The sequence below is a fragment of the Vipera ursinii genome (genome assembly GCF_947247035.1).
Source record: "Vipera ursinii genome assembly, chromosome: 1".
NCBI classification, from domain to species: Eukaryota; Metazoa; Chordata; class Lepidosauria; order Squamata; family Viperidae; genus Vipera; species Vipera ursinii.
The window spans coordinates 39,941,740-39,969,553 of record NC_139512.1 but is presented as its reverse complement, the minus strand read 5'-3'; the positions used below and the strand labels follow the sequence as shown (position 1 = coordinate 39,969,553).

At 39.0% G+C, this 27,814-nt stretch overlaps 1 protein-coding gene and 1 long non-coding RNA gene across 6 annotated transcripts in view; one reads left to right on the top strand and one right to left on the bottom strand.

Annotated features, from left to right (window-relative positions):
- LOC310650755 overlaps window positions 1–20,000 on the top strand; it is an 852,012-nt gene extending 832,012 nt beyond the window's left edge. Inside the window, exon 2 of the long non-coding RNA XR_014494424.1 lies at window positions 19,916–20,000. This is a non-coding gene — a long non-coding RNA (uncharacterized lncRNA). The remainder of the gene's footprint in view (window positions 1–19,915) is intronic.
- CLMN (calmin) overlaps window positions 1–27,814 on the bottom strand; it is a 101,157-nt gene that overhangs the window by 35,860 nt on the left and 37,483 nt on the right. For 4 of the 5 annotated variants that reach the window (XM_083379461.1, XM_083379462.1, XM_083379459.1 and 1 more), the window contains 3 exons: window positions 7,285–7,346; window positions 5,694–5,789; window positions 616–699 (listed from right to left, as the gene is read on the bottom strand). In XM_083379461.1, coding sequence (XP_083235587.1) covers window positions 616–699; window positions 5,694–5,789; window positions 7,285–7,346 — 242 coding nt within the window. Of the gene's footprint in view, window positions 1–615; window positions 700–5,693; window positions 5,790–7,284; window positions 7,347–22,322; window positions 22,398–27,814 lie in introns of those variants that run through there. The other variant, XM_083379463.1, reaches the window with a different exon arrangement.

Here is a 27,814-nt window from a genome sequence, read left to right as displayed (position 1 = left end):
CTCCCGCGGACATAAGGTCTCCCTGATAACTACCGCCACTCCCCCGCCCCTACCATGAGCCCGGGGCCGGTGTAACGCTCGGAAACCTGGTGGGCAAAGATCAACCAAAGGGACCCCACCCTCTGGGCCCAACCAGGTTTCGGTAATACAAGCCAGGTCCGCATGCTCACCCTCCCCCAAATCCCGCACAAGGGGAGCCTTATTAACCACGGACCTGGCATTCAGGTACACCAGCCGGAGCTCAGGAGGCTGCGCATCCTCGCTCCCGGCACCTCGGGGAAGAAACAGAGGGTCGGAGCGCCTCACCGCTTGTAAACAGCGGGGACGGCCCTCCCGGTAACGATACGGCCCTCTGTCCATATGCCTGCTGCCATACCCCAGTGTCGTGGGAATCGGCAATCCCACGACCCGCTCCTGAGCCCCAGATGTAACCACACCCCGCTCCCCCCGAACGCAGTCAGACCCAGGCCTGGCCTGCACCGTGGTTGTATGGCCACCCCCCATAGTCAAACAACCATTACCCCCCGCCCCTCTCCCTAACCCCCTAAAAAATTTAACTAAATTTAAATTTAGCACATATGTTTAGCATAAATCACCATCACAGAAATTACTTACATTGCTATCCTCCAAAAACTTAAGGGCTTTTGCAATATTGTTCAGTTGAAAAATACGATGGGTTGAAGACTTGTACTCGTGCAGCTAAAAGAAAATCAGAATGGATTGAAAAGAAGTCTAACAGTTCTTCATGCTATTATGTATTCACATCAGTCCCTGCCTTTTTAAATTTTAGAAACTTATAATAATTTGGCTTGTGAGCAGAGCCCCCCTTTTTTAAATCTTGGAAAGAGTTTGAGGTACTGAATGCCTTATAAAGTTTTAAAACAGTATTTTAATTTATTATTGGTATATTATTCCAACCTTGATTGCCAAAATGAGTAATTCTTTCTGTAAGAGATGCTGGAAATATAACAAACAGGTTGGATTCTTTTTGTCACATGTGATACCAATGTTACAAAGCCCTGAATACTGGGAAATTATTTATAGTACAAAAGAACAGATTTTGAAGTCTGTCATTCTATATCTCAACCTGAGATATTTGTATGAAATATCACCAACAATATTTTCCTTCAAACTTTACTAACACTGTATATAATAATGACTGCAAGGATTTTAAATACTTATTTTGGAAAAGGTCTGTAATTCTTTCTTTGGAAGAATAACTAATAATATTATGGGAGTTGCTTTGATGCCAAGAATAACTTCCTAAATAACAACAACAACAACAACAACAACAATAATAATAATAGAAATTGAATGCAGAATTTGATTCTAACTGAAAATCATTCTTGGATAACAATGTTATATACAATCGTAACATCGAAGATATAGGTTTCTTTTGACATAGAATCCTATTTTTATTTCATCTATACTTTTCAATATTTATTATTTATTTATTTATTTATTGATGGGATTTATATCCCGCCCTATCTCCCGAAGGACTCAGGGCGGCTAACAACAAAACATATAATAAGTACAGAAATCAAGATAAAAATAAAATTGAGAACATCTGTGCAATATAGTTCTGCTAGTGTTTTGCACTGTGTTAACAAAATATGTTCAAAGTTCAGTAAGAAAAACTATTTGCACATTACCTTTTGTTTTCTTGTATGTTTTTATATCCTTCTCTTTTATGTATAGTATTTATATCTGTATCTATTTTTTTCCATTCAATTATTTCCAATTCTTGAAGACTGTTTGGACAAGTCTCTGCAGTTTTCTTGCCAAGGTTTGTCAGAATTGGTTTGTCATTGCCTCCTTTCTGGGACAGAAAGTGACTGGTCCAAGGTCACCTAGCTGGCTTCACTTTATAATGTGTATTTATATGTATCTTTGTGTATCCTGCACCTCTAACATAGGATTTTAGTTCATCTTATTTTTGGATTATGGACTCAGAACAGCGCACAAAGTCTACAGTGGTTCTTAAGACAAGAGAAATTGCACACCATTGCTTCAGATCAATATGTGCCCATATACAAGAATGCAAAGACCACAAAAAAGAAAGTTGAGGTCAAAACATATATACAATTTACATCGTACTGAAATAAGAAACAATTTATACAATGGTGGTCATAGTTCCATAATAGTTATACAGAATTTATGTAGTCAATAGGCATAAAATAATCAAACACCTCTACATGTACACATGTAGCCTCACCTCCTCCTACCTCACAAAGCTCTCCAACAGACTGAACATTTAAGCTATTAACTTTTTCAAAAATTCTGCCCCTTTCCCTCAGAAAAGTACAAAGCAGAAGCATCCATAGCTTCTAGCATCTAGAACTTACATCAGAATGATAAAAAGTATTGTGCTGCAATGCCACAAACTATACTCTTTTTGTACGTACAGGAACTGTTATGACATTCACATGGCAAAAGGAGTGAAGCTTGCATAAAATCAGCATAACATTACTTTTGTAATCTCTCCCCCAACAGTTGCTTCTGAAGAAAATAGCACCTAGCAATAGCAATAGCACTTAGATTTATATACTGCTGCACAGTGCTTTACAGCTCTCTCTAAGCAGCTTACAGTATGTCACCATATGGCCCCCAACAATCCTGCTCCTCATTTTACTGACCTCAGAAGGATGAAAGGCTGAATCAACCTTGAGCCAGTCAGGATCAAACTCTAGGCTGTGGACAGAGTTTGCCTGCAGTACTGCATTCTAACCACTGCGCCACTGCAGTTCCATCAACTAACCACAGTGATGTCACTGTAGCCACCCTGGGAAGTGTGTTTTGAATGGTGGCATACAAATGTTTAAGTTAATAAAAGAAGTATAACATCCCTATTTTCTTTCCCATTCAAACCAATAGGAGGAAAATGGGGATCCCTAATGACAAAAAGGTTGCTTGCTCTTATGAAAAAGCAGCTTTCCCAGTCTTATATCCTCTAAAATTAAACTCCCAAGTTAAGAAGTAAATATTTAAATCAATTTATTAAAATTAAATATTAAATGCTTCTGTAGAGCCACCCCCATAGGGACCGCTTACGTCCGGGCCCTCCCGACCTCCCCTCCAAGTGGCCACCAGCCCAAAGAAGTCTCTCACGTTGGCGCCTCTGCCTAACAGGGCATGTAAAATGGTGGTATTCAATCACAATAGGCAGCCACGCCCATGGGGCAGTGATGGTCGCTCTCTCTCAACGGTGGCATCTGGTCTCAGCTGTTTAAGCCCCACCTCAACATCTAATGCAGGGGGGTAGCTCCAATATCTTCTGATGACCACAACAAGCCCATAAAACCCTCTTCTTCTTCAGAATCCTCCTCTTCTCCTTGCATGGGTGGATCGGGTTGTGCTCGAGTCTCTGGTCTCCTCCCTATTAAGCAAGGTTCAGTTGCTTTTGCAACAATTGGCTGGAGGACTCATGTTGCCTCATTTAAAGGCAATAAATGGTTTTGATACCATGCTTTCAATGGACTTGAGATCCCCTCTGGTCAAATCCAATATACTGGTAATCCCTGTAAGTTCTTGCTGGCAATGTACAGCTGAGAGCCCCATCGATCTTCCAGTTTATGCTTCCCAGGGAGGCCCAGGTTCCTCAGTAAAACCCGGTCACCAGGTTGCAAATCCTGAACCCTCGCCTTCAGGTCATAGTTCCTCTATTTCTCTGCTCCTGGAACCCTGCAATAACTGAAGCCTTTTCATATGCCATCTTCAAGTTCCTCCTCAGCCTATCTACATAATTCTGGTGTGACCTAAATGAGATCTCATCCACTGAAATGCCAAATGCTCTATCTACTGGCAGTCGAGCCTCCCTACCAAACATCAGTTTATATGGAGAGTACACAGTGGCATCATTTTTTGTGCTGTTATATGCACGTACAACAGTGGAAATATGCTGTATCCAATGTTGCTTCTGTTCTGCAGTCAGCGTCCCCAGCATATCAAGAAGGGTACGATTAAACCTCTCAGGCTGGGGGTCTCCTTGTGGGTTATAGGGGGTGGTACATGACTTCCAGGTGCCCAATATGTCCAATAGTTGTTTAACAAGCCTGCTTTCAAAGTCTCTACCTTGGTCGGAATGTATACGCTGCAGTAGCCTATAATATACAAAAAACTCTTCTACAAGTACTTTGGCTACTGTAGTGGCTCACTGATCTTTTGTTGGGAAAGCTTGTGCATAATGAGTGAAATGATCAGTCACAACCAATACATTTCCTCGCCCACTTGTATCCAGTTCCAGACAGAGAAAGTCGATACAAACTAGATCCAAGGGCCCATAACTTTGCAGATGGCCCATCGGTGCAGCCCTGGAAGGTAAGGTCTTTCTTTGGATACAACACAGGCAGGATCGACAATAGTCTCCAACCTCTGTCTTCATACAAGTCCAGTAAAACCAGTCCCTCACTAGCTTAAAGGTCTTCTCTGGCCCCAGATGTCCATGTTTGTTATGTAGTGCAATCAAAACTGCTTCCGTATGCTTTTCTGGGAGCAAGAGTTGCCACTTCTCCTTGGGCCCATCAGAAGGGCTCTTTCAATAAACCACACCACTCTGAAGCTGTAAGCGATCCCATTCTTTATACAACACCTGGGCTCCCCTTGACGGATCAGCGAGTAGAACCTCTCGCTGACCACTTCTTAAAGGTCTTTCAGACAGGTCACAAAGGGGGTCTTCTGCCTGGTCTCTTTTCAAATCTTTCTTAATCAGAACAAACATACCCTCCCCCCTAACTTGGATAGGGTTACAATACAATTTAGGAACACATGCAGTAGTGACTCCTACAGCTTCTGCCCCAAATTGCTCCTCGAGCTGAGTGCTCAACTCCCTGATACAGCACTTGGATACCAACAGAAGTCAATCGGACCCATTGTACAACATGTGCCCCAGGATCGTGAGGTCTCCTCAACAGGGCATCTGCATCCCTCTTCCTCACTGCCAGGCGTTATCAGGCTAAACCTAAATCCAGAAAGGGCAGCTAGCCACTGATGCCCCATGGCATCAAGTTTTGCAGTTGTGAGCAGACACATAAGTGGGTTGTTGTCTGTCTTAACCCCGAACTCTGCCCCATATAGATAGTCCTTTAATTTATCTACCACCGCCCACTTAACTGCCAAAACATTCAGCTTATGGGTGGGGTAGTTCTTTTCAGCTAAAGTTAGGCCCCTACTGATGTATGCAATGGGCTTCAGATGTCTGTCATGCTCCTGATACAGTAGCCCCCCCAAGACCATCCCGACTAGCATCAACATGCAGTTCGAATGGCTGGCTAGGATCTGCATAAGCCAAGACAGGGGCATTTGTAAGCCTCCATTTCAGCTGATCAAAGGCTTGTTCACACTACTCACTCCACTCTGCCTGAATAGATTCTGCTTCAAGCAAACAGCTCCAAGCAGCCACTCTCTCTCACACACACCCGCCCACTCTCTCCACTACACTTTCTTTTGGTTAGGTCAGATTCACTCATATATGATCCTAGGTGTACCCACTTGGAAGAAAACATGGATAGGGTTGACAATACACACTTTCTAACACTTGCTGTGTTGGTGCAGTTACATTAACTGAACGAAACCCAGGATCCATTCTGGTTGTACTTATCTGGCTTAGGAAACATTTCAGATCTTTTTTAGAAAACAGAAATCTACCAAGTTTCATTTTAACATAAATTCAGTCCTACAGTATATATTATACATACCAGCTTTTGTCCAGACAGCACTTCCAATAGTGCCATCAGAATTTTGCCATCTTTAATATCAACCAGCAAATCTTTAACTTCCAGAGGGGGGCTACACTGTGGGGAAAAAGGGAAATCATTTAATAATAGCTTTGGAGTGTGCATCCCTCTATATCACAGGTGTCAAACTTGCCACATCATATGATGTCTCATGACGTATCGTGACTCTTTTTGCATTGCCGGCAATGGGGTGGGTGCGGCTTCAGTATGATGAAACCAGCTTCCGGCTGGCAATTTGACACCTCTGCTCTGTATCAATCAAATCAGTCAGTTCCCATCCAGAAGAAAAAAAACTGTGTCAAACAAAACCTCTGAGAGTAAAATTGGCAATGTTTAGGAAACAAAGAAAACATTTCAGTTTAATTAGGGCATTTTGTAATTGTTCAGGGGGAGGCGTCTTGGAAAAAAAGGAACTTCACGCAGAAGCTTATTAAAAAATTACAGTATATCCTGTAACAGAAACTTTGCTTATTGTCCATAGATATTAAGTTATTTAGAAATTTCAATGGATTTGAATAATTAGTAATTACTGATGTGAAAAACTTCTATGATTTTTTTTAGGGCTATCATATTTGGGTTGCAAAAATACAAACAATCAATATAGGAGAGCAAATAGTTGTTTGTATTTCTTTACTGCCATTTGTCAGGAAGTATCTGAGAATCAGACATAATTGAATGGAAGGAAAAAAAGATCTCTGGAGCCCATCTAGAACTGACCCATTACCTTGCCTTTATAAATAAGCTCTAAAGCAGTGTTTTTCAAGCTTGGAAACTCTTCCTACCTGGGAATTCTAGGAGTTGAAGTCCATACCTCTTAAACATGCCAACTTTAAAAAATACTGCTCTTAAGTAAATATCTCAAATTTGCTGGGAGGCTATCAGCTTTGCATCTTCACTGTATTTAAAAAGGTCTTCGGCATTTTTTTAAGAACAGAAGCGAATTAAACGTGATTCTTTGGGACAGTATTTATAAATTTTCTTAGCAACCTTATGGTAGTGATTTACCATTGTCGTCTTCTGGATATTTTTTAACTTCTGAGTCTAGTCTGGAATGGGACAACTCATCATGGCCAACTTGCTATGGCCAACTGACCATGGCCAACTCACTGTGGGACAACTCACTGCAGGGAAAGTCAAAAATTCAATCTAATTACTCAAAATAATTTAAAAATATTTTTAAAAATTTCATTCACATTTCATGTTGTCCTTCCTTTGGCATACTTTCTTTAATGATTCTATTCCACCATTTCTTTGATATTAGTGTAACTCTTGTCCTGTGGGAGTTGTTCCGAGGCACATTGACCATGATAAGTTATCCCATGGCGAGTTGGCCATGGTAAGTTGGCCATGTTGAGATGGCCACAACAAGTTGTTCTAGCCAACAGTTCCCTATTCAAGTACTAGCAGGGTCTGTCCTTGATTAGTTTTCTAGATTCACCAAAGGCAGCTAAAGTACTAAATAAATTACCTAAGGTTTCACCTGCTCTCCTGTTTACAGACCTCACTTTTCAGAGAAGAGAACAGTGTACCAATATTTATATAGCTTTCTTACCTTTTCCAAATGTAAATTCATCCATCGGGTAAAAGTCCTTTTCTGTACATTTTCCCTTTCCACTAGAGAAAAAAATAGGTTAATGAAAGAGAAGTGTCTATTAAAAAGGCAATACTTCAAATTTAAAATACTCATTAAAATATGCATTCATACCACAAAAAGGACAACCTTTGGGGGAAGATGGGGGCAATTTTTTTTAAACAAACAGCAAACCATGGAGGAATGGCAATCACATCACAATATGAACAGAAGCATACTTTTTGATCCTATTTTGGAGAGAGGCCAAGGGAGATAAATTTAGCATGACATAGATGTGTTAAACCTACTGAAGAATTAATACTCCTATTTTTCTATTTTCCAGAGAAAAAGATCCTATTCACTATATTTCATAATGACAAGTTTGGAGATTTTGAGAGGGCTTATCCATCTGATTTATAAAATCTACCAAACTATAATAAGACAAATATAATCACATTATCCAATTGCATCCCAGATCTCAGATTCCTTCAATCAACTTGATTATACTAGGAATGTATCAACATATTTTCTTGTTTAGAAAGATCTTCAAACCTGTAACAAGTAGGAAAGGGATAAGGACTGGTACTGAAAGAAAGAGAAGGGATAAAGATTTCTTAATCACCCATTCGTTAAACTGTTTCTACCCACTTTTTCAGTTAAAAGAGAAACAGCGGCTTCAAACCATTTTTAAAAAAGATATGGTGACAATTCTGAAACCCAGAAGCTGAGTCAATCCTTAATGGCAAAACTCTTCAAAACACTCACAACTAGGTTCTTAAAACATGATTAGATTTAAGGAAACCCTCCAATAAGGTTATGGTGGTAGATAGGACTTCTCATCCCTTTTTATTCCTGAAACAAATTTGTGAAATAAAATCATGGAGATATGTTACAAGATTGCCCAGTGACCTTGGTAGCTAAGCAATGATTTGAAACTGTTTTTCCCCCATTTTAGTTGCAATGTGTCATAATGGTTTTCACCCTTCACTGTTTTCTCTGGGCCAATACCCCAGTTTTATAGAACTCTCACTGTAAATTGCTTGAGTACACACAGTGTATACATACTCCACAAAATTTGCATGGTCTCAACACATCCTACAGAATACATATATCTTTGCATCTACTCTTGTGAAAAGGTGCAGCAAGAAACCAAAATTAAAATTAAATTAGATCAGCCCAGTTTTTAGGTTGCAGCTCACATGTATAAAGTTTACAGCCCTTCTTGAGAGATCTGAGGGCATGGAGAGAATAGGAACAAGATTATAAATATTTTAATTACATAGAAAATACAGCCAGGTCAGTTCTTCTAGGCACTATGCCAGAAAAAGGTAATACTTGTTAGAATACAATAACATAAGCAGGAAAAGGGAAATAGCTTGGTCTAGATTTAAATTTTAAAGAGTTTTGGGTTCCATGAAAACATAAGAAACGCGAGAAACTTCCACCAGAGTTCATTCTATTTTAATTAAGGCATACAAAAGAAGAAGAGTTATAGTGATTTAAGGCAGGTATGGGCACTCAACAGTTTCACTGCATAATTCCCTGACTTCTCTTACATTGCCCCTGCAAATGATCAATTTTAGAGCTGAAAGAGAGGAGGAAGAAATCTTTGGAAGCCCTGGCTTTCTCCCCAAGTGGCTGCATATGGGCAGGCATATGGAGGCACTAGCCAGCCTCCATAAGTCGAGAAGCAGCAAGCAAGCTGCTACCAACAAGAAAAGATGGATTTGGGGTATGTGTGTGTGAGCCCAGTCTGCAGTTCAAAGAATGCTAGGTGGCTGTGTTCAATACAACACATTGAACCACTTGTATTCTGTCAACTATACTTAAGAATTGGCAGGGGAGTTATTTCATATTTATATTTTATTATGATTACATCCCACATTTAATTTAGAAGCTCAAGAAAGCCCAATTTCATTCAGGCATTCAAGAACATCAGGACAAGGTATTATTACTCCTTTTCTTACTGTTCCCTTAAATAAGAAGCCTGTGAAGTAGGCAGAGCTGAGAGACTATTTTTAAATTTTGCACTTACATTTTACATATGTTTTAATATGAAATGATGTGGGGGTTTTTATTGTTCATTTGCTGTTGTTTTATGCCACCCAGAGTCAAATAGTTTGGGCAGCCTTAGCAATGTTTTTTCCATCTTAACAACTTTAAGGTGTATGGATATTAACTCTCAGAAATTCTACCCAGGGAATTATCTATTATGAAATAATTAAAACTGGTCTAAAGCTATTGAATAAGCTTCCATGGTTAACAGCCGACCAAAATCTCGAGCTCCACTCTCCTAGTCTAACATATCACAACTTCACCATACTGATTGCATAGGGCAGACATGTCAAACACAAGGCCCGGGGGCCAGACCCGGCCCGCGAAGTGGTTTCATGCGGCCCATGAAGCCATCCTGGAAACAGTGAGGGAACGGCCCCCACTGCCTTGGCCCTGGCCCAGAGACCCTCCTTCTGCCAGAGACCCCCAGATCTGTCCCACTCCTGCCCAGGCCCCCATAGGCACCCTTGATGCGAACAATGTAGAGCTGGCCATGCCCACCCAGTAGGCCATACACACTCTATCCACACCTACTCAGTAGGCCATGCCCTCCCTGGCCATACCCACCTGGCCCCCTGAGGGCAACTGCAATGCTGATGCGGCCCTCAATGAAATTGAGTTTGACACCCCTGGCATAGGGCAAATTTACTGAGTTGAGTAAACTCTACTTGCTAACCATGATTAAACATGCTGTATAAATACTGCCAGTGTATGACAATGGACATAACTAGGTTTGTTACCCCACTCAAGATTACTAGCTTAACAAAACGTATATTAATTATGGCTGATTCATCCTACCTTTTAATCTTATTTCAAACTAATTCTTAAGGTGCTGGCCTAGAAACCAGCAGACAGCAAGTTCTAGTCCCACCTTATGCAAGAAAATCAGCTGGGTAACTTTGGGCCAGTCACTCTTACTCGGCATAGCCCACCTCAAATAATTATTGTTGTGGGGGAAAAGAGAAAGAATGAACATTATGCATTTTCACCAACTTGTGCTATTTATAAAGTAATAAAGCCTTGATAAAAATAGACAGACAGATGGTAATCAAGGTCAGTCAGTGCCAATTCCTTTGATCCCCTTGCTTCCAGAATGCCTTGACCAGTGTATGCAACCAAGTAACAATGCCCCATGGACATTCTAGAGTCTACCTTGCCATGGTCATCCAAGCTGTTGATAAACAAGCTTAATCTCTCTACTCTTTAGGATTTGCGCTGCCTTTGGTTGCCGCTTAATAAGATGATGTTATTTACTAAAAATAACCTCTCTCATTCTAATGAGATTAGAATAGTAAAGCCTAATTTAATTGAAAAGTAACTTCATTTGTATTTTCAATGGCTGTTAAGGTTGCACTGCACAAGATATGGGGTTGCTTACCTATTATTTCTGAGAGCATACAATGCACAAATATACTGATATTCTTCCCAACAACCCTCAGTTTTAGCATCCTCTAGGTATATTTTGAAGAGAAGTGGAAATATAGTTTGCTGGATGAGGCTAGTAACATGGCCTGGAGCAAGAGTCTCCAACCTGTTTGGTTCAGTCAACACATTGGGAAATTTGAGAACACATAGTGGCTTGAGAAATGGCCGCTGGGCAACTTATCATTCACAGCATAGTAGCATTAAACTCTGTAAGCAGGGCTATTTATCAAATTTAGGTATGGCCCATCTTTCAGTGTTACAAAGCATCTAATTAAGTAGAGCACTGCCTGTTATCCTCTCTCAACTATTCCTGCTTACCTCTTCCCTTTTTCTGGAAAGTGACACAGTTAGAAAAACGACTTCAACATATGAAGTCATTTTACTGATTGATTGGTTTGTTTGATATATATATAGTCTCCCATCTTAACAAGTGACCTTTGCTGCATTTGAGGCACAGAGTTATTTTTGTTAGAGATATTTTGCTTTGCAGTACACCAACTTCAGGTTTTGTTTTGTTTTTTTCGCTTAATAGGGTTTTTGAAAAATAAAATGAAAGATGTAAAGTCAGGCAAGATGCCTGGAAGGGACTAATGGGGAAGTCTGCAAGCATCAAATTAGGGACTCTAGGGCCAGAAGCATTCACCCCACCCAAAAGGATTCTTATAGTGTGTGTGGAATAGACAACAGAAAGGCACTGAATAAATCATGGTTAAGCCAATATTGGAATTCCAACTCATATATACACCTTATACAATCTTGTTCTACTAAAAACAAAGGAATGCTGCCAGCACATTAGTATGAATCATCTGCTGGCTATGAATGGACAAAATCTACACATCCACACCTCCTCTACAAACAAAAGTACTAAAGTGCTCATGCATATAATCTACAGAGATCTAATTCCATATATTTTAGTTGGTTTTTTTTCTTTGAAAAAGTTAACTATGCAATTGTACAGTAGTACCACTTGAAAAACAGCATGGCCTGTCCATTTCAGACTTTTTTTTTTTGCAAGCAATTATGACTTTATGATTGTTTTTTTGTGCAGACCCCACTACTACAGTAAAATGCAGACACAGTTTGGGGGTTTTTTGAATGTAACATTTCACTGGGTTTCCTGATACCTTTCAAAGAATCCCTGCTCATCCAAAGTCTTTTGAGAAATATAAATGGCAGCCACTAGAAGATGCGGCCAGAATACACAGAGCACTGACTGAGATGCAAAGCATTATGGACAAGATCCAGCAGCAAAGAGGTTATCATCTTTCACACAAATCAGCTTTCCCAAAAGGGATATGTTTCAGCTGTAATTACTTCAGTCCCTGTTACACCCTAATAAACATGTTTATGATAGCAAAGAATACTAACATATTGGATCCACTGCATTTAGAATGTGTAGGACTGCAAACAAAAAGGCAAAAAGATACATCTAAATTTATATGGCAAGGGAGAAAAAACAAGAAATAAATATAATGTTACAAGATGCAAAGGAAAAGGGATTGGATTTACCAGATTTAAAATTACATTTAGAAAGATAGAAACAGAAATTGTATTTAGAAACACAGGGCCCTATCTAACAAAATGAAATTCAATGGTGAGAAAAATAAGATTCTACATTTAGGCAAGAGAAACCAAATAGGTGGTACCTGGCTCAATAGTAGTAACTGCAAGATGAATCTTGGAGTCCTAGTGGACAATCAGTTCAATGTGAGCCAGCAGTATGTGGCAGCAGCCAAAAGCCAATGCAGTCCTAGGCTGCATTAACAGAGGGATAGAATCAAAATCACATGAAGCGTTAGTACCACTTTATAATAAGACCACACTTGGAATATTGCATCCAGTTTTGGTCACCACAATTTTAAAAAAATGTCAAGACTCTAAGAAAGAGTTCAGAGAAGAGCAACAAAGATGATTGGGGGGCTGGAGACTAAAAATATGAAGAATGATTGCTGGAATTGGATATGTCTAGTTTAATGAAAAGAAGGACTAGGGCAGGGGTAGGCAACCTTGGCTCTTTTATGACTCGTGGACTTCAACTCCCAGAATTCCTGATCCAGCCATGCTGGCTCAGGAATTCTGGGAGTTGAAGTCCAGGAGTCATAAAAGAGCCAAGGTTGACTACCCCTGGACTAGGGGGTGACATGATAGCAGTCTTCCAATATTTAAGGGGATGCCACAAAGAAGAGGGGGTCTACCTATTCTCCAAAGCACCTGAAGGCAGAACAAGAAGTAAGATTTCTGTATGCACAGAGGTGGAAAGATTTGACACTATGCATTATGAACGAATGGTTGGTGAAGTTGGCAGATTTTGCTGAAATTGATAAATTAACCTTTGTTTACAGAAAAGGTATCTACATTTATTGCTGACTGGAAGCCTGTTACAGAGTTTTGTCTAAAATGGCAAAAATGAACTTATGACATGATGATTCTGTAGGATAGATTATAGAAGGCAGAACAATATGTTGTAAATTTAAAGAGGGGTCAAAATATATTTATACTCATAACTGCATTGAAGAATATCAGAAGGCACTTCTTCATATTCTTTTTCCTTTCTTTTCTATTTTATAATTTTTCCATTTTCTTACACTTTTTGCTTTTTTAATATATAAATTACAATTTAAAAAAGTAAGTGTAAGACTGCAGAATATTGCTTTATTTGTATGCTTGCTCTGAAATTTGTATGCATAACTTTTTTCTCAAAGAAGCCAGTATCTAAACATTATCTAAATGGTAACTAACAACCCATTTTGCTTCTGCTTTCTCTAAAAACCTATCTGTCATTCCATTCCAGATTTATTTTTGGCCATTGTCAGCGCAATACATATTTAAAATCTATTCCTGTCTTTAAGAAACATACACAGTTTGCTATAATTTTCTCTGGTAAAAGAGTTACGTATATAAAACTCCTTAGTAGGATTGGCTTTTTATAGTTAATTATAGTTAAATGCATTCCAGAATCCTGAAATATATCACACAACTGATAATTATCTTAACCTGTATTACAGAGTTAAGAGCGTTCTTCTAGATCTTACCACTCTAGAAGAGCAAAGAAACAAAGCCTGATCCAGAAAACCTTCAGGAGTCAGTAGAATATCACTGGCTGGCTGCCTAATGTTTGTTGGAAATATGATTTTCTGAACAACTTTTGAACATTCCCATTATTAGGAGTTCTTTACCAGATTTGTATGTTATGGGAACATTTAAAGTACTATTCTAGAGATGTTCATGTTCAATATGAAAAAATGGCTAAGATGTGAAGAAGGGGAAAAACTGCAGTTAAAGGCAGAACTCACACCTTTTCCTGTCCCCCCACATGTCTTAGCCAATATTTGTACTTTGAGCATTAATATGTATTAAAGTACAGAGATGTTTGGCTATGCCCCTTAGATGTACTTAACTGAGGTGTAGGCAGGATTAGTATCTCACCAAAAAAACCCCCAACATTTAAATCCAGTGACTAGGGATATCTGTGGGTTGTCAATCCATTCCATTCCAGATTTATTTTTGGCCATTAACTGTGCTGCTGCCATGCTTGGCATAAATAATGCTGAGGTCCCTGATATCTGCTGCAATACTTAGGACAGAGTCTGCAGTTCTGATTTATGGTGCATATTCTCTTATTCCTCCCTCGATGATACTTTGTAATCGCCTTATATACCCACGGGTGTTGTTGTTGTAGAGGAGATGCTCTTCTCTCTCATTAAAGGCCTTGCTTCTTTTGAATAGAGTGTGAGAAGATTCCCCTTTGATCAACCATTTTGGAAAGACTGAGAGAGAATAGGACCTTTCAGTATTCCCTCTCACATCATGTCTTCCTTCTTCTGAAGACATTTAGGGCTGGGTAGGCAGTACAACATGGATAATGTGAAATGCAGGTTGGGAAAAGAGGCTTGGTGGAAGCAAAGGAGAAAAGTTCCTGCAGTCACAGAGTTGCCAAACTGTTGAATCTGCTTATAAGCATGTGTCACTACTTTAAGAAAGTAGGTTGACTTTGCACTTTAGAAGAATGACATGAAAACTCAGAAGTCTGTGTTATTTTTTAAATTCTCAATATCTTAATTTGCTCTACTATTTATAGAAATTCCAAACTGGAGCAAGATGTTCTGTCAATTAAAGCAAAGCAAATTTACATTTGTCCCAAGAGTCATGCAAAAGGCCATGTCCCTGATGGCCTGTCAAGGAAAGCAATCTTTGTTCATCAAATAAATTTCTAGATTGAATTGCTATTACTTTTTTGATTAGAAATGCTATCTGTCCTACAAATGTCTTGTAGATAAAGTCAAGCATCCCATATCTTTTGTGCTTTATGAAGTTTTTTTAATGGCACCATTATCATATCGCTGTAAATTTTTTTAGGAGACTGTACTTTTTACACAAAATGGAGCTGTTTGTTTGAGCTTGGCCAGATTCCATATTAAAATGCAATTCTTGAAACAGCAGCAGTTCTTGAAACAGCAGCAAAGTAGGTCAACATAAAATTTGCTGTTCTAATTGCTGAACCTATTCTGCTTCAGGGAAGGAATAGTGTTGTTTCTACAGTTTTAAAAAGGGGAAAGTTGGCTTCATATTTAGTCCCACCAAGCATCACTTGCTTGTTGAAAAGGTAACCACCAGTCACTCCCTGATATTTCACTTCCTGCTTCTCTTCCACAAATGACCTATTGGCCAAGCTATTTTGGGTGGGGTTTAGTACTATTTCAAAAGAGGTGAAAGAACCATGTTGAGAAAAACAGTCCCACTGACAGGTCACAGGAGAAACATTGTGGGCACTCCCTCTTTATATCATGCCTTTGCTTCATGTCTGTGATCTGTCAGATGGGCCACAGAGCCAGTTGCTCTCTGTGATCAAATAGGAGTTGGGCACAGGGTGAACACAGGAGGGACAATCAGTAACAACTGATTTCCAGTCTCAGTTGCAAAGGCAGTATTGAAAGCATCTGATGGAATGGGACAGATGGAACTCCTTTCTTACTAACATGCAAGTAATCCTCCTTTAACAATAGTAATTGGGATTGGGAAGTCATTGTTAAGCAATGTGGTCATAAAGTGCAAATGCACATGATCGCACTGATTTATGACCCCAGTTTCTACACTTCCAGAAGCATCTAAACAAATTCCACAGGATAGTTTAGTGCAGCATCATGTAACTGCCATTTGTGAACTCATACTGGTTTCCTCACTGACTTTATTGGTAAAGGAGTCAGCAGTGAAGGTCACAAATGGTAATCAATTGACTGTAGGACAATGCAACTGTCATAACTGTGAGCCAGTTGCCAACTGCCTGAATTACCATCACATGATCAGGGAGATGTTGCAATGGCTGCTGTAATTTTCCTTGTTCAGCACTGTAGTAAATTTTAATAGTCACTGAACAAATGGGCATTAACCAAGGACTACCTATAACAGAAAAAGTGAAAAATACAGCCATGAGAAAAGTCTCCTTGGCAGATACACCTCTAATGAACTCACTGTGGTGGAACCAGCAACATAGAACTGGCAAAATCTGGCTCTCTTTCCTGACTTAAATCAAACTTCTATAAAACAAAGGATTACAGTTCAAGAGAGAGCTAGTCCTATTTTTAGGCACACATAACACTTTCTTAAAGATTGCCAAAGCCATGTTTACACAACAGGTGTGGCAATCTTTCAGTTCTAAACTCATTTAGAAAAAGAACCTATGTGAGATCTGAGAAGCCCTTGCATTGCTCTGATCAGGCAGATGCCTCTGGAAAAGAGATGTCTGGTTTCTCCTGCAGCTGAGCCAAAGGCATCAGGAAGGGCACTTGCCAAGTAATCAGAGGGGTAATCTAGCTGAACTCAACCAACAGGGATCACTATAAGAAAAACTGGTCAACTGATTAATACCCATTCCTTTTGCTGATAATTAAGTGGCCAACTGTTTTCAGTAGAGCTTGTCCAAAGCAAGCATTAATGATGTCACAATTATGATAATATAATATTAGAGATAAAATTTATATTAGATTGCTATTGCATTCTATTGTATTACATTATATTCAGTCTGGAGATAAATGACACAAGACAATAGGCAGCTTTAGTTGAATAAAGTTAATAAAAGGTCCTAAAGTACTGGTAGCCTTCAACTTACTTAGTGACCATTTAGTGACCATTCAAAGTTACAACCGCACTGAAAAAAGTGACTTGTGACCATTTTTCACACTTACAACTGTTGCAACATCCCCATGGTCATGTGATCAAAATTCAGATGCTTGCCAACTGACTCATATCTATGATGGTTGCAGACTCCCGGGGTCATGTGATCCCCTTTTCCAATCTTCTGACAAGCAAAGTCAATGGGGAAGCCAGATTCACTTAATAACCATGATCCTAACTTAATTTAACAACTGCAGCAAGAAAGGTTGTAAAATGAGGCAAAATTCACTGAACAAATGTTTCACTGACCAACAGAAATGTTGGGCTCAATTGCCATCATAAGCTGAGGATTACCTGTACAGCATGCACTACTGCCTCATATGTTCGTTGAATATAGTACTGTAGTTGTCTCCAAACTCAGAGACTTTTGCTTGGAGCCCATCACACTTCTTCTTCCATATGATTTTTTAATTGCTCTGATAACATTGTAGGTTTTGATACTAAAGAATTACAAGATAATTTCAAACAAAATTACGAACTTTCTGTCATGCAGAACAGGGGAGAGGAGATAGTAAGGTAAAGGTAAAGGTTCCCCCGCACATGCGTGCTAGTCGTTTCCGACTCTAGGGGCCGGTGCTCATCTCCGTTTCAAAGCCGAAGAGCCAGCGCTTGTCCAAGGACGTCTCCGTGGTCATGTGGCCGGCATGACTAGACGCCAAAGGCGCACGGAGCGCTGTTACCTTCCCACCGTAGCGGTTCCTATTTTTCTACTTGCATTTTTACGTGCTTTCGAACTGCTAGGTTGGCAGAAGCTGGGACGAGTAACAGGCGCTCACTCTGTTACGTGGCACTCGGGATTCGACCCGCCAAACTGCCGACCTTCTGATCGACAAGCTCAGTGTCCTAACCCACTGAGCCACCACGTCCCTTCGAGGAGATAGTACAGTCATATTAATAAGTAAAGCTAAATATGGTAAAGCATCTCCAGTCATACTTTTCTGGCAACTGCATCCATGAAGTTTTCTTGGTAGAATTAGAACTGGAAGTCCCTAGTCATGCCCCATTCAGATACTAAACAAGACTCAGATCACCTACAATAGGCTAATTATTACTACCTGCTGAGACATATAGAAAACAGATAATAGAATAACAGAGTTTGAAGGAACCTTGAAGGGGGGAGGATGGAAGGTAGAAACATTTATAAAATAATAGCAAAGTAGGACATAGCTGGATACTCAACACTAGTTCATAGAAAATGAACTAGTGTTGAGTATTCAGCTATATCCTACATTGCTACTATTTTATAAATTTTGCTACCTTCCATCCCTCCCCCCATCATCTTTTTTTACTGAGTGCCCACAATATATGTTAAAAATTGCAAATGGACCATCTGGTCTTCCAAAAGTAGATGATTTGTGGTTTCCATGATGGTATGGGACAACTGTACCAATTATTTTATTCTGCTAATAGCTCAGCATGCAGAGTTAATAAGAATTCTTCCCCATGTTCGACATGTTTTAAGTCTACAAAATAACTGCATATTTTAAATATTTATCTTCAGCAACGTCTAAAGTAGTATTTGAATGCCAATATCCTGAAAATCAATCCCCACCTATAGAACAAACGAACCATTCATCTCTCTTATCTTTCTCAACTTTCAATACTCTGATACATAAGTAATGTGAAACATGCTGACAATTTTCAACAGTGCTCTCTTAACATATTTTATAACTTGTATTATTTATTCTTAATTGCTTACAAACACTTCTGACTTCACAATACAGAGACAGTAATTGTGGGAGGTGGGGTAGTGGTAAAATGAGCTATTTTATTATTTCTCTCAAATAATTAATGAATATGGCAAAAATCTGTTCTGTAGAAAAACAGCAAACAAAACCAGGGCTTTTCAATGAAAGCCAAGCATTCATATTCAAAGATATGAAAACAACGTAAAGCAAAACAAAATGGCTATTGAAATAACACTGAAGAAGAATGAAGAGGCTGCATATTGGCAAGAATACTGTTGCCTTTATCTCATACTAAACCAGCTCAGAAGTAAATTTCAATGCATGAATGACAGAAAATCAGAATACACTTTTGTGTGCTTTGGAATTAAACAACTGAATTATTGGCTTGAGTATTTCAAACTCCTTTACAAGCACTCAGTTACAGAGAACACTGTAGTAGAACCACCATTCTTGATGGGCCAGATGGAACCACTGAAAAATGTGAAGCCAGAATCACTAAAATAATCACTCAATTAAAAAAAGAGTGAAAGGTGCTGGAGCTGATAAAATTACTGTAGAAATACTAAAGGCTGGTGGTTTTATGCTAATTTATTTGCTTCACTCACTCCTTCAAATGACCTGGCAGTTTAAGGAAATATCAAATCTGTAGAAACAGGAAATAATTGTTTCAATTTTTAAGGAAAAAGACAATGAGGAATGCAAGAATTACTATGGAATTAATTTGTGTCAATTGTAGGGAAGATATTTATGAAAGTAATCCAAGAAAGAGCCAGTTTGGTGTAGTAGTTAAAGCAATAGGCTGGAACCAGGACACCATGAGTTCTAGTTCCACTTTAGGCAGTGAGATACTGGATTTCCTCAGTCACTCTCTCTCTGACTTACCCGTGTATCCCCGAAAATAAGACCCAACCAGAAAATTAGCCCTAGCATGATTTTTCAGAACACTCATAATATAAGCCCCACCCCAAAAATAAGCCCCAGTTAAGATCATCAGCTAGACGGATGCATTTAGTACCGTATTTCCCAGAAAATAAGCCCTATGCAGAAAATAAGTCCTAATGTGTCTTTTGGAGCAAAAATTAATATAAGACCTGGTCTTATTTTTTGGGTAAACATGGTAAGAAGGACGTAATAGCAAACCACTATTGAAATCATGCCAAGAAAACTGCGAAGAATACTCCAGGCAGTTGCCAGGAATCAAACTTGACTCAAAGGGGGGGGGGGGGAAGAAAAAAATAAAATAAAAGAAAAGAAAAGAAAAGAAAAGAAAAGAGAAGAAAAGAAAAGAAAAGAAAAGAAAAGAAAAGAAAAGAAAAGAAAAGAAAAGAAAAGAAAAGAAAAGAAAAGAAAAGAAAAGAAGTCAGAGCGGACAGGAACATCTAGTCCAAAAGAAAACAGCTATTTTTTTCTTAAAATGAAATTTTATGACCAAATATATGACTACAATAATTTCTCAAGGAACGCACTGTTATGGAAATAGAGTGTTAATTTATAGCAGCATCTGTCAGTAGCCATTGGCCAATGCTCTGAAAGGCATTCACTGCAGAATGGGTGCTATCTAAAATAATAACCTCTTGCAGGAGGCATATGAGAAATCCCATCTTTGTTAATGGCAAAATATCCAACAACTTCCTTCTATCATAGAATCATAGGGTTGGAAGGGACCTTGGATAGCTTCAACCTCCTGCTTAGTGGAGGAATCCTCAAACCATTATGGATGGCTTTGTAATCTTTTCTTCAAAACCTCCAGAGATGGACTTGAAAACCTTCAGTGTGGCATATGTACTGATGTAACACTACAGCAGCATCTCTCTTGCTCTCTAATATTGTGATGATGCAGTCATGTGGAAAGTCTTTGCTGGTCAGCATCATGTCAGATTTGGACAAGATGAGTTCATCTCAGATCTAATGTTTGCTTAATGATATTATGTGTAGTCATGCTTTATCAGCAGCATTTTCATCTTGCAAATTACACAAAGGCTTACAGAGGCTGCTGGTGTTTCTCTACTCTCTCAACTGCTCAGGCCCTTTCATCCAGAAAAGAATTTCAACTGCAAACAGTCAATCTTTGATAGGTCAGTTATCCAGCACTCCCTGATGGCTGGGGCCTGGAAACTGGTCTTTGGAACTCTGAACAGGGGGAGGACTGAGGGGACTTGGAGTGAGAGGCAGTCTCTAGGGGAGGAAATTGGAATCAAAATGCAGGAGAGCAGAATTACCTGTCCAGCAGCTCAGAGGAGCAAAAGGAAGAGGCCGCTCATGGGGAGGGACTATAAAAAAGGCTGGAAAAACAGGACTGAGAGTGGGATGGAGAGGCAGTGTTTTTGGAGGGCGAGTCAGTGTTGTTCTGAGGGAGAGAACTGCTGTGGAATTCTGGGCTGTGAATTGCATTCCTGCTGCCATAAGAGAGGTAACAATCCCAATCCAGCAGCGGAGCTCAGAAGTGGCTGCATTCCTGACCTGGCTGCAGTTTTTTTCTGATTCATCATCTCTGGCTAGAAAGGACTATTATCTTAATTAAAGCCTCAAAAATTTGACAAGGTGTGTCAAGTTATGTTTGGGCTAGGCCAGGGGTAGGCAACCTTGGCTCTTTTATGACTCATGGACTTCAACTCCCAGAATTCCTGAGCCAGCCATACTGGCTCAGGAATTCTGGGAGTCGAAGTCCACGAGTCATAAAAGAGCCAAGGTTGCCTACCTCTGGACTAGCCAGACTGGTCATCTGAGAAGAGGACAGAAGGACCCAATCATCATCAGCTACTTCATGGGTGAGAGCTACATCTGATTTTTGCAAACAGTAAAAGAAAAGCTTATGACATCCTAAGGTTAACTAACTGCTGCTTGTCTATATCGTTTAACCATGAACACTGACAAGAATGAGATATTCAAAATTGATGGCTCCTATCCACTTTGACAGAACTCAGGCTGAGCAAGTTGAACAATTAAATATCTCAGATCAATTGGCCAAAAACTAAAAATAGCTGCCACAGACAATAAAAAAAAATATCAAACTGATCACTGCCTTAGCCTGCAAAGTCCTGACAAGGAGTGTCTGACAGAAACATAGCATAAGCATTGCTACAAAAATATATAAATATGCTTATCTATAAGCAAGCATATTTATCTTTAATGCTACCAATGCTGTTATTTGATAAAGAATCCGTCTGTGCAAAATACTAGGCCTTTCAATCTATGGTAGTATACAAAATGGAACAATTAAAGAATGAAGCTTCAACCAACCTATAGCAGCTGATGAAATTCAGAACTATAAAAATGTGATGGTTTGGGCATATCTGCTGTATGGTTCCAAGCTGATGTCCTTATTAACTGTTCTAGGAATTATGCCCCATGTTGGAAAGTAATAATAATAATAATAATTTTATTTGTATACCGCCCTTCTCCCGAAGGACTCAGGGCGGTGAATAGGGCAATACATGTTAAAAGACAAAAATACAAAAATTAAGAGAGATTAAATAAGGTGCCCAAGAACTATAACAATAGGTTAAAATACATTGAACAGTAATAAAACCCAACCCCATCCCATCAGGCCAGGCGAGCTTGTTCGAACAAATAAGTCTTTAGATCGCGCCAGAAGGAGCGAAGGTCGTACAGCAATCAACTCCAAAAAAAACTTGTATGAAGCATATGGAAGAAGATCTAGTACAGGGTTGTCAAACTCACCATGTCACGTGACATGTTGCGATGTATCGCAAATATTTTTCCCTTGCCAGAACTGGGGTGCGTGCAACTTCCACGTGATGCATCTGGCCCGTGGGCCAGCAGTTTGACACCCTTGATCTAGTAGAATGTAGAGTCAACTTGATAGAAGTAAAACAACTGGTCAACAATAAGCAATAATACAGTAATATGCTATATGACATCAGCAGACCAATAGTAGCTCCAATTTCATATTCATTATACTGTGATCATTATCAGAGCATGCTAAGAATTTCAAGAACGAGACTCCTTTTTTAAAGCATATATTTTATTACTAACAGTAGTTGAAAATTGTTATAGTTTTGCTACTGGCCCATAAAGAGTGCAGAGACTTGGGAAGGAGAGATTAAAACATCTTTCCAAATAAATGATTAAGCCATAAAACCTTTTGCTACATCACATTACTACCCATTTCCCCTACTTATCTGGAGACTAAAGAACAATGTGTCAGAATCCATTTATATCACATTCATAAATGTATGTTTAAAACATTATCCCCCCACCATGGATTCTGCCGTCTCCCGAGGAAGGAGGAGCGCATGTGGATTCAGCCTGCCTTAGGTTATTTCAAAGACCAAGGGAACCTTTTGAACTGGGGGAACAAAAGGGAGGGTTAGAGAAGAAGGCATCTGGCCTGTGTCTTCATTTAATTCTGTAGAGGAAGAAGGCAATAACCATAAAGATTCGAAGTTCCTTTTTTCCCACGAAAGGGATGACACGAAGTAAAATGATGGGGGCTGACCAAATGGGGTTGAGGGAAGTGGGGTTGAACCGGGATCCCTTTATAGAGTTTCAATTTGTAAAGCAATACTAAGTCCTGTCTTGTATTTCCACAACCAAGCATGTCCTAGTAAAAATTCCTTTTGGACTAGAACTGACTCCAAGAGTTTTGTTTTCCTAAGACGTGGTTTGGGGTGGGTCCTGACACAATGGTTCAACTTTTGTAAAGGTGCTTAACTATTGGTTGAAAGCACTTATTTCCTGCAGTTAACCAGATGTCATGATTTCTGGATCAAAATTTATTTTGCTTTCTCTGTCTTGATTTTTAACTGTGTGTTATTTTTCACCTGAAAATACTTCCAAGTGTTCAAGGCAGCTGACAGCAAGTACAGCAACAATAAAACGAACATTGGTACTCATGCTTTAAATAGTAAAGAGAACAAAAAGCAAGCTCCCACAGAAATCTTAGGATAATAAAACAAGTTATAATTTTAATCAAAAAGATAAATTAGTAATGTCATGTGATAATGGGTTTGTCTCCATTGCAGAGAATTCTAATATAATCACAGCTCCAAATGCAGGAAATTTTAGGAAACTAGAAAATTAAATTCTGAGGGGAAAAGATCCCTGTCAAGTGAGCATGATTCTGATGGTAATAACAAAAGAGGTTTATATATAGAAGATGTTAATTTCACTACCTTTGTATAAAACTGGGATCTTCACTTTATAGCAGGGGTGTCAAACTCAATTTCATTGAGGGCCGCATCAGCATTGCGGTTGCCCTCAGGGGGGTGGGTAGGTGTGGCCTGGGTAGGTGTGGCCTACTGGGTAGGCGTGGCCAGCTCTACATGGTTCGCATCAAGGGTGCCTATGGGGGCCTGGGCAGGAGTGGGACAGGTCTGAGGATCTCTGGCAGAAGGAGGGTCTCTGGGCCAGGGCCAAGGCAGTGGGGGCCGTTCCCTCACTGTTTCCAGGATGGCTTCACGGGCCACATGAAACCACTTCGCGGGCCGGTTCCAGCCCCTGGGCCTTGTGTTTGACACGTCTGTTTTATAGAATAAAACCAAATTCTGAATTATATAGCTGGACTGAATATCTTGACTGACTTATATTATGACTCTGTCAGAAAATGTTAAGAAAGGAAATTACAGAACTGTGGTAACTCCACACACACAATAAACACAGACTTCTGACAACTTCTGGCATACATTGACCTCTCACATGCTTTGAAGCCATTTAGGATTTATTTATTTATTTTTGGTCAGACATTGCTTTGAATTGTTTTCAGAAACAAATAGGACGCATGGCAGAGGGACATAATTGTCAGTGGTCTGACAGTAATCAGAAAGTTTTAAAGTAGATAAAAGAATTCAGGGTATTGAACAATCTAAGACAGAATTTGAAACAGAACCATAAACAATGTTGAAACACGTAATTGCTAAAATGTATAAACGTTTACTAAATTTGAAACAGAAGAAGAGGTCAAAGAATTCCTGATATTTTCAGTGTACTAAAAGTTTGATTATAATATGCAGATGGAACAATGAAAAAATATGTAGTTGAAAGGATCGAAATTTACATCGTTATAATCTTAAAGAGGATTTTTATAAAATACTGTACCATTAGTATGACACCAGAGAAATTATGAAGATCATATAAAGATAATGTGGAAATCATGAAGGAACATTTTATCATGCTTGGTAAAAATGTAAAAAAAGCTTAAAAAATTGATCCAAATAATATTTTTATACAGAGGATTTTAAGAGTAATACGCAACTGAAGGCAAAACTTTTCCTTTTAGAATTAATGGATAAACAGGTGCAAAAACGTAATAGAAGTTTATTTCAATATATGATCACAGAAACAAAATTACTGTATGCATAGAGATGGAAATATTTGACATTGCCCACAATGGATGGTGAAGCCAGCATATTTTGCTGAAATGGATAAATTCACTATTTTGATTTCTGGAAAGACAATACCTACGTATATTTATCAGTGAGTGGAAAGGCCTAATGGATTTTTTACACAAAAAAGAAAAAAAATGAATTTATGATCTACAGTTTTGATGATTAGATTGGATTAGAAATACGAGGTATGATGGAACTTTAGACAGAGAGTTTAAATTATTGTACTTATAACTAGTGTAAATATGATCAGAAGCCACTTCTTTATATTTTTTTTATTATTTTCTCTACTTTTCTCTTTTTGATTCTTTAACTTTTTATTTTTGCACTTTTAGCTTTTTAAAAATTTCTTCCTTTTTCTTTCTCTTGCCTCATTCTTCTTAGTTTGTATTATTTCTTATTATAACATTACACGTTCTCACCCTATGGGTAGTATGTATCTTTTTCAATCATGAGTGGTAATTGGAAGATTGGTATTGGTAATTTGAAGATTCTGTATAAGATCTTAACTGATTCTAGCACTGCACTGTTCTGAACAGACTCTCATGTTGTTTCTGGGATCTCTTAGAGCTACTCTCCCCGGTTAGGAGTCATAGTCCATATGCTCCTATCACCACTGGGACCACTTTGGTCTTTACTTTCCAAATCCTCTCTCTTTCCTCCTTCAGGCCCTGGCACTTCTTCAGCTTTTCATACTCCTTCTTCCTGATGTTGCTGTCACTTGGCACCCCTAAATCTATCACCACTGCTGTCTTCTGGTTCTTATCTACTACCAAGGCATCTGGTTTGTTGGCCATACTTGGCTGTCCATCTGAATCTGGAAGTCCCACAGAATCTTAGCCCAGTTATTCTCCATGAATTACTGTGGAATCTCCCATCTGGACTTGGGAGGATCTAACCTACACACTGTACAGATGTTCCTGTAGGCATGCCAGCTGTTTGGATGCGCCATTCGGTGTATGCTATTCCTGCCTGCATCTTACATCCTGCTACTATGTGCTGGACTGTCTCACTGGGCTCTGTGCATACTCTGTACCTCTAGCACTGTCTAATGTGGTAAACTCCTGCATGAACTTATGTGTGCATTTATCCCCATTCACACACAAGCACACACACATGTATTCCGTAATTTCCAGGCAGCCTCCAAGAACTCCTCAGCTATACAATATATTTGTCTATACTGTATAGGTGTTTCAGATATGGATGAGTAGAGATAGGTTCTTTTCTCCCATGAAAGGACATAGTTAGCACATCCCCTAAAACTGTCCATGGTGCTTTTAACTATGACTACCTGACCATAGTGCTGGAATCAAATGTGATATCATATTACATTCTTTAGAAAAAGTGGAGCTCCATCTAAAACAGGCTGCATCTCAGCTCCTTACCTGTCTTTCTTATTTATTTACTCAGATGAAGACTTTCAATAGAAAGGACAAACAATTATGAGCCGAACTTAAACACACGCTAGAAGGATTGCACATGCATCTGGCCTCTACAAAATATTCCGTGTCAATAGAACTATAGAACAATAAATAGAGAATCATAAACACAGACTATGGAGATCAACTTCTGTTTTATGCAGTAGTGATGTTAAAGGACCATCCAGCCTAGGTTTAAATACCTCTCACAGTTAATTGGCTGTTCCTCCTAATGTTCAGTTATTTTTTTTAACCTTATTTTGGAAGCATTTGGTGACCACTATTCTTTCTTCTCTTAACATTCTTTACTACAGGCTAAATATGCACATTTAAAAAAAATCATTGCTTATAGGACCTGGTTTTTAGCTTTACTATTTCCATTATCTCATTTATACTTTTATTTTTTCCGCATTCCCCTTTCTTTTCACCTTTTTTTCTCTCATGGAAAGCCTTAAAAATGTTATCTCCCTCAGAAAATTAGAAGGCTCTCAGAAAGGAGATTGTAGCTGGATATTTCTGGTGCCTATTTGAAATATCAAAACAGCCATTATGAAATGTCCAAGCTCTTCCATCTGCAGCAGTAATTGGAACATAAAATTCCCATGAGGTGCTCAGGAATCATGTTGCCAAGCAGCAGTTTTTCAACATATGCCCTAACACGCTAATAAAGAGATTTGGTTCCTTGAACATACACTCATTAAAATGATGTATCCAAGGGGATTCTGATCAAACAGGACCTGCGCAACAGCATAAACAGTTTGCATTGTTTAGTTTCATGATTCATTGAAACCAGTTTGATACAATACATTTTACAACAGTAAATGAAAGGCTCCTTCTAAGAATATTCATATATCCAAGGGTCAATGTTAAGAGAACAAATGTTAAGATGCAACCAGACTTTCCAGGTTATAAAACTGGCTCATAATTTTGCCTAACCATGGTGATTACCAAATGGTAAAACATATCAGATATAGCTTGGGCTGTTAGTAAGTATCCAATTATATACAGGTAGTCCTCAATTTCTAACCAGTCACTTAATGACCAAAGTTACGACCACTTATGACCTATCCTTAAACTTACAACACCAATCATGTTCACATGACCACAGGATGCTACAACTGGTTGTAAATGTGAGTCAGTTGCCAAGTCCCCAAAACATGTACATACCACATGACTGCACTTTGGGGACTTGGCAATTGACTCACATTTACAACCAGTTGCAGCATCCTGTGGTCATGTGAACATGATTGGTGACATTTTGTGACAGTTTGTGGCAGAAAACAGCCAAAAAACCCCACCCATTGTATATATTGGATTTGCTTAACACCATATGGTTTTTTAATGTCCACATGATTTACTTAATGACTGCAGTGAGTTGTCTTATGATTGTTGTAAAATAGTTATAACAGTT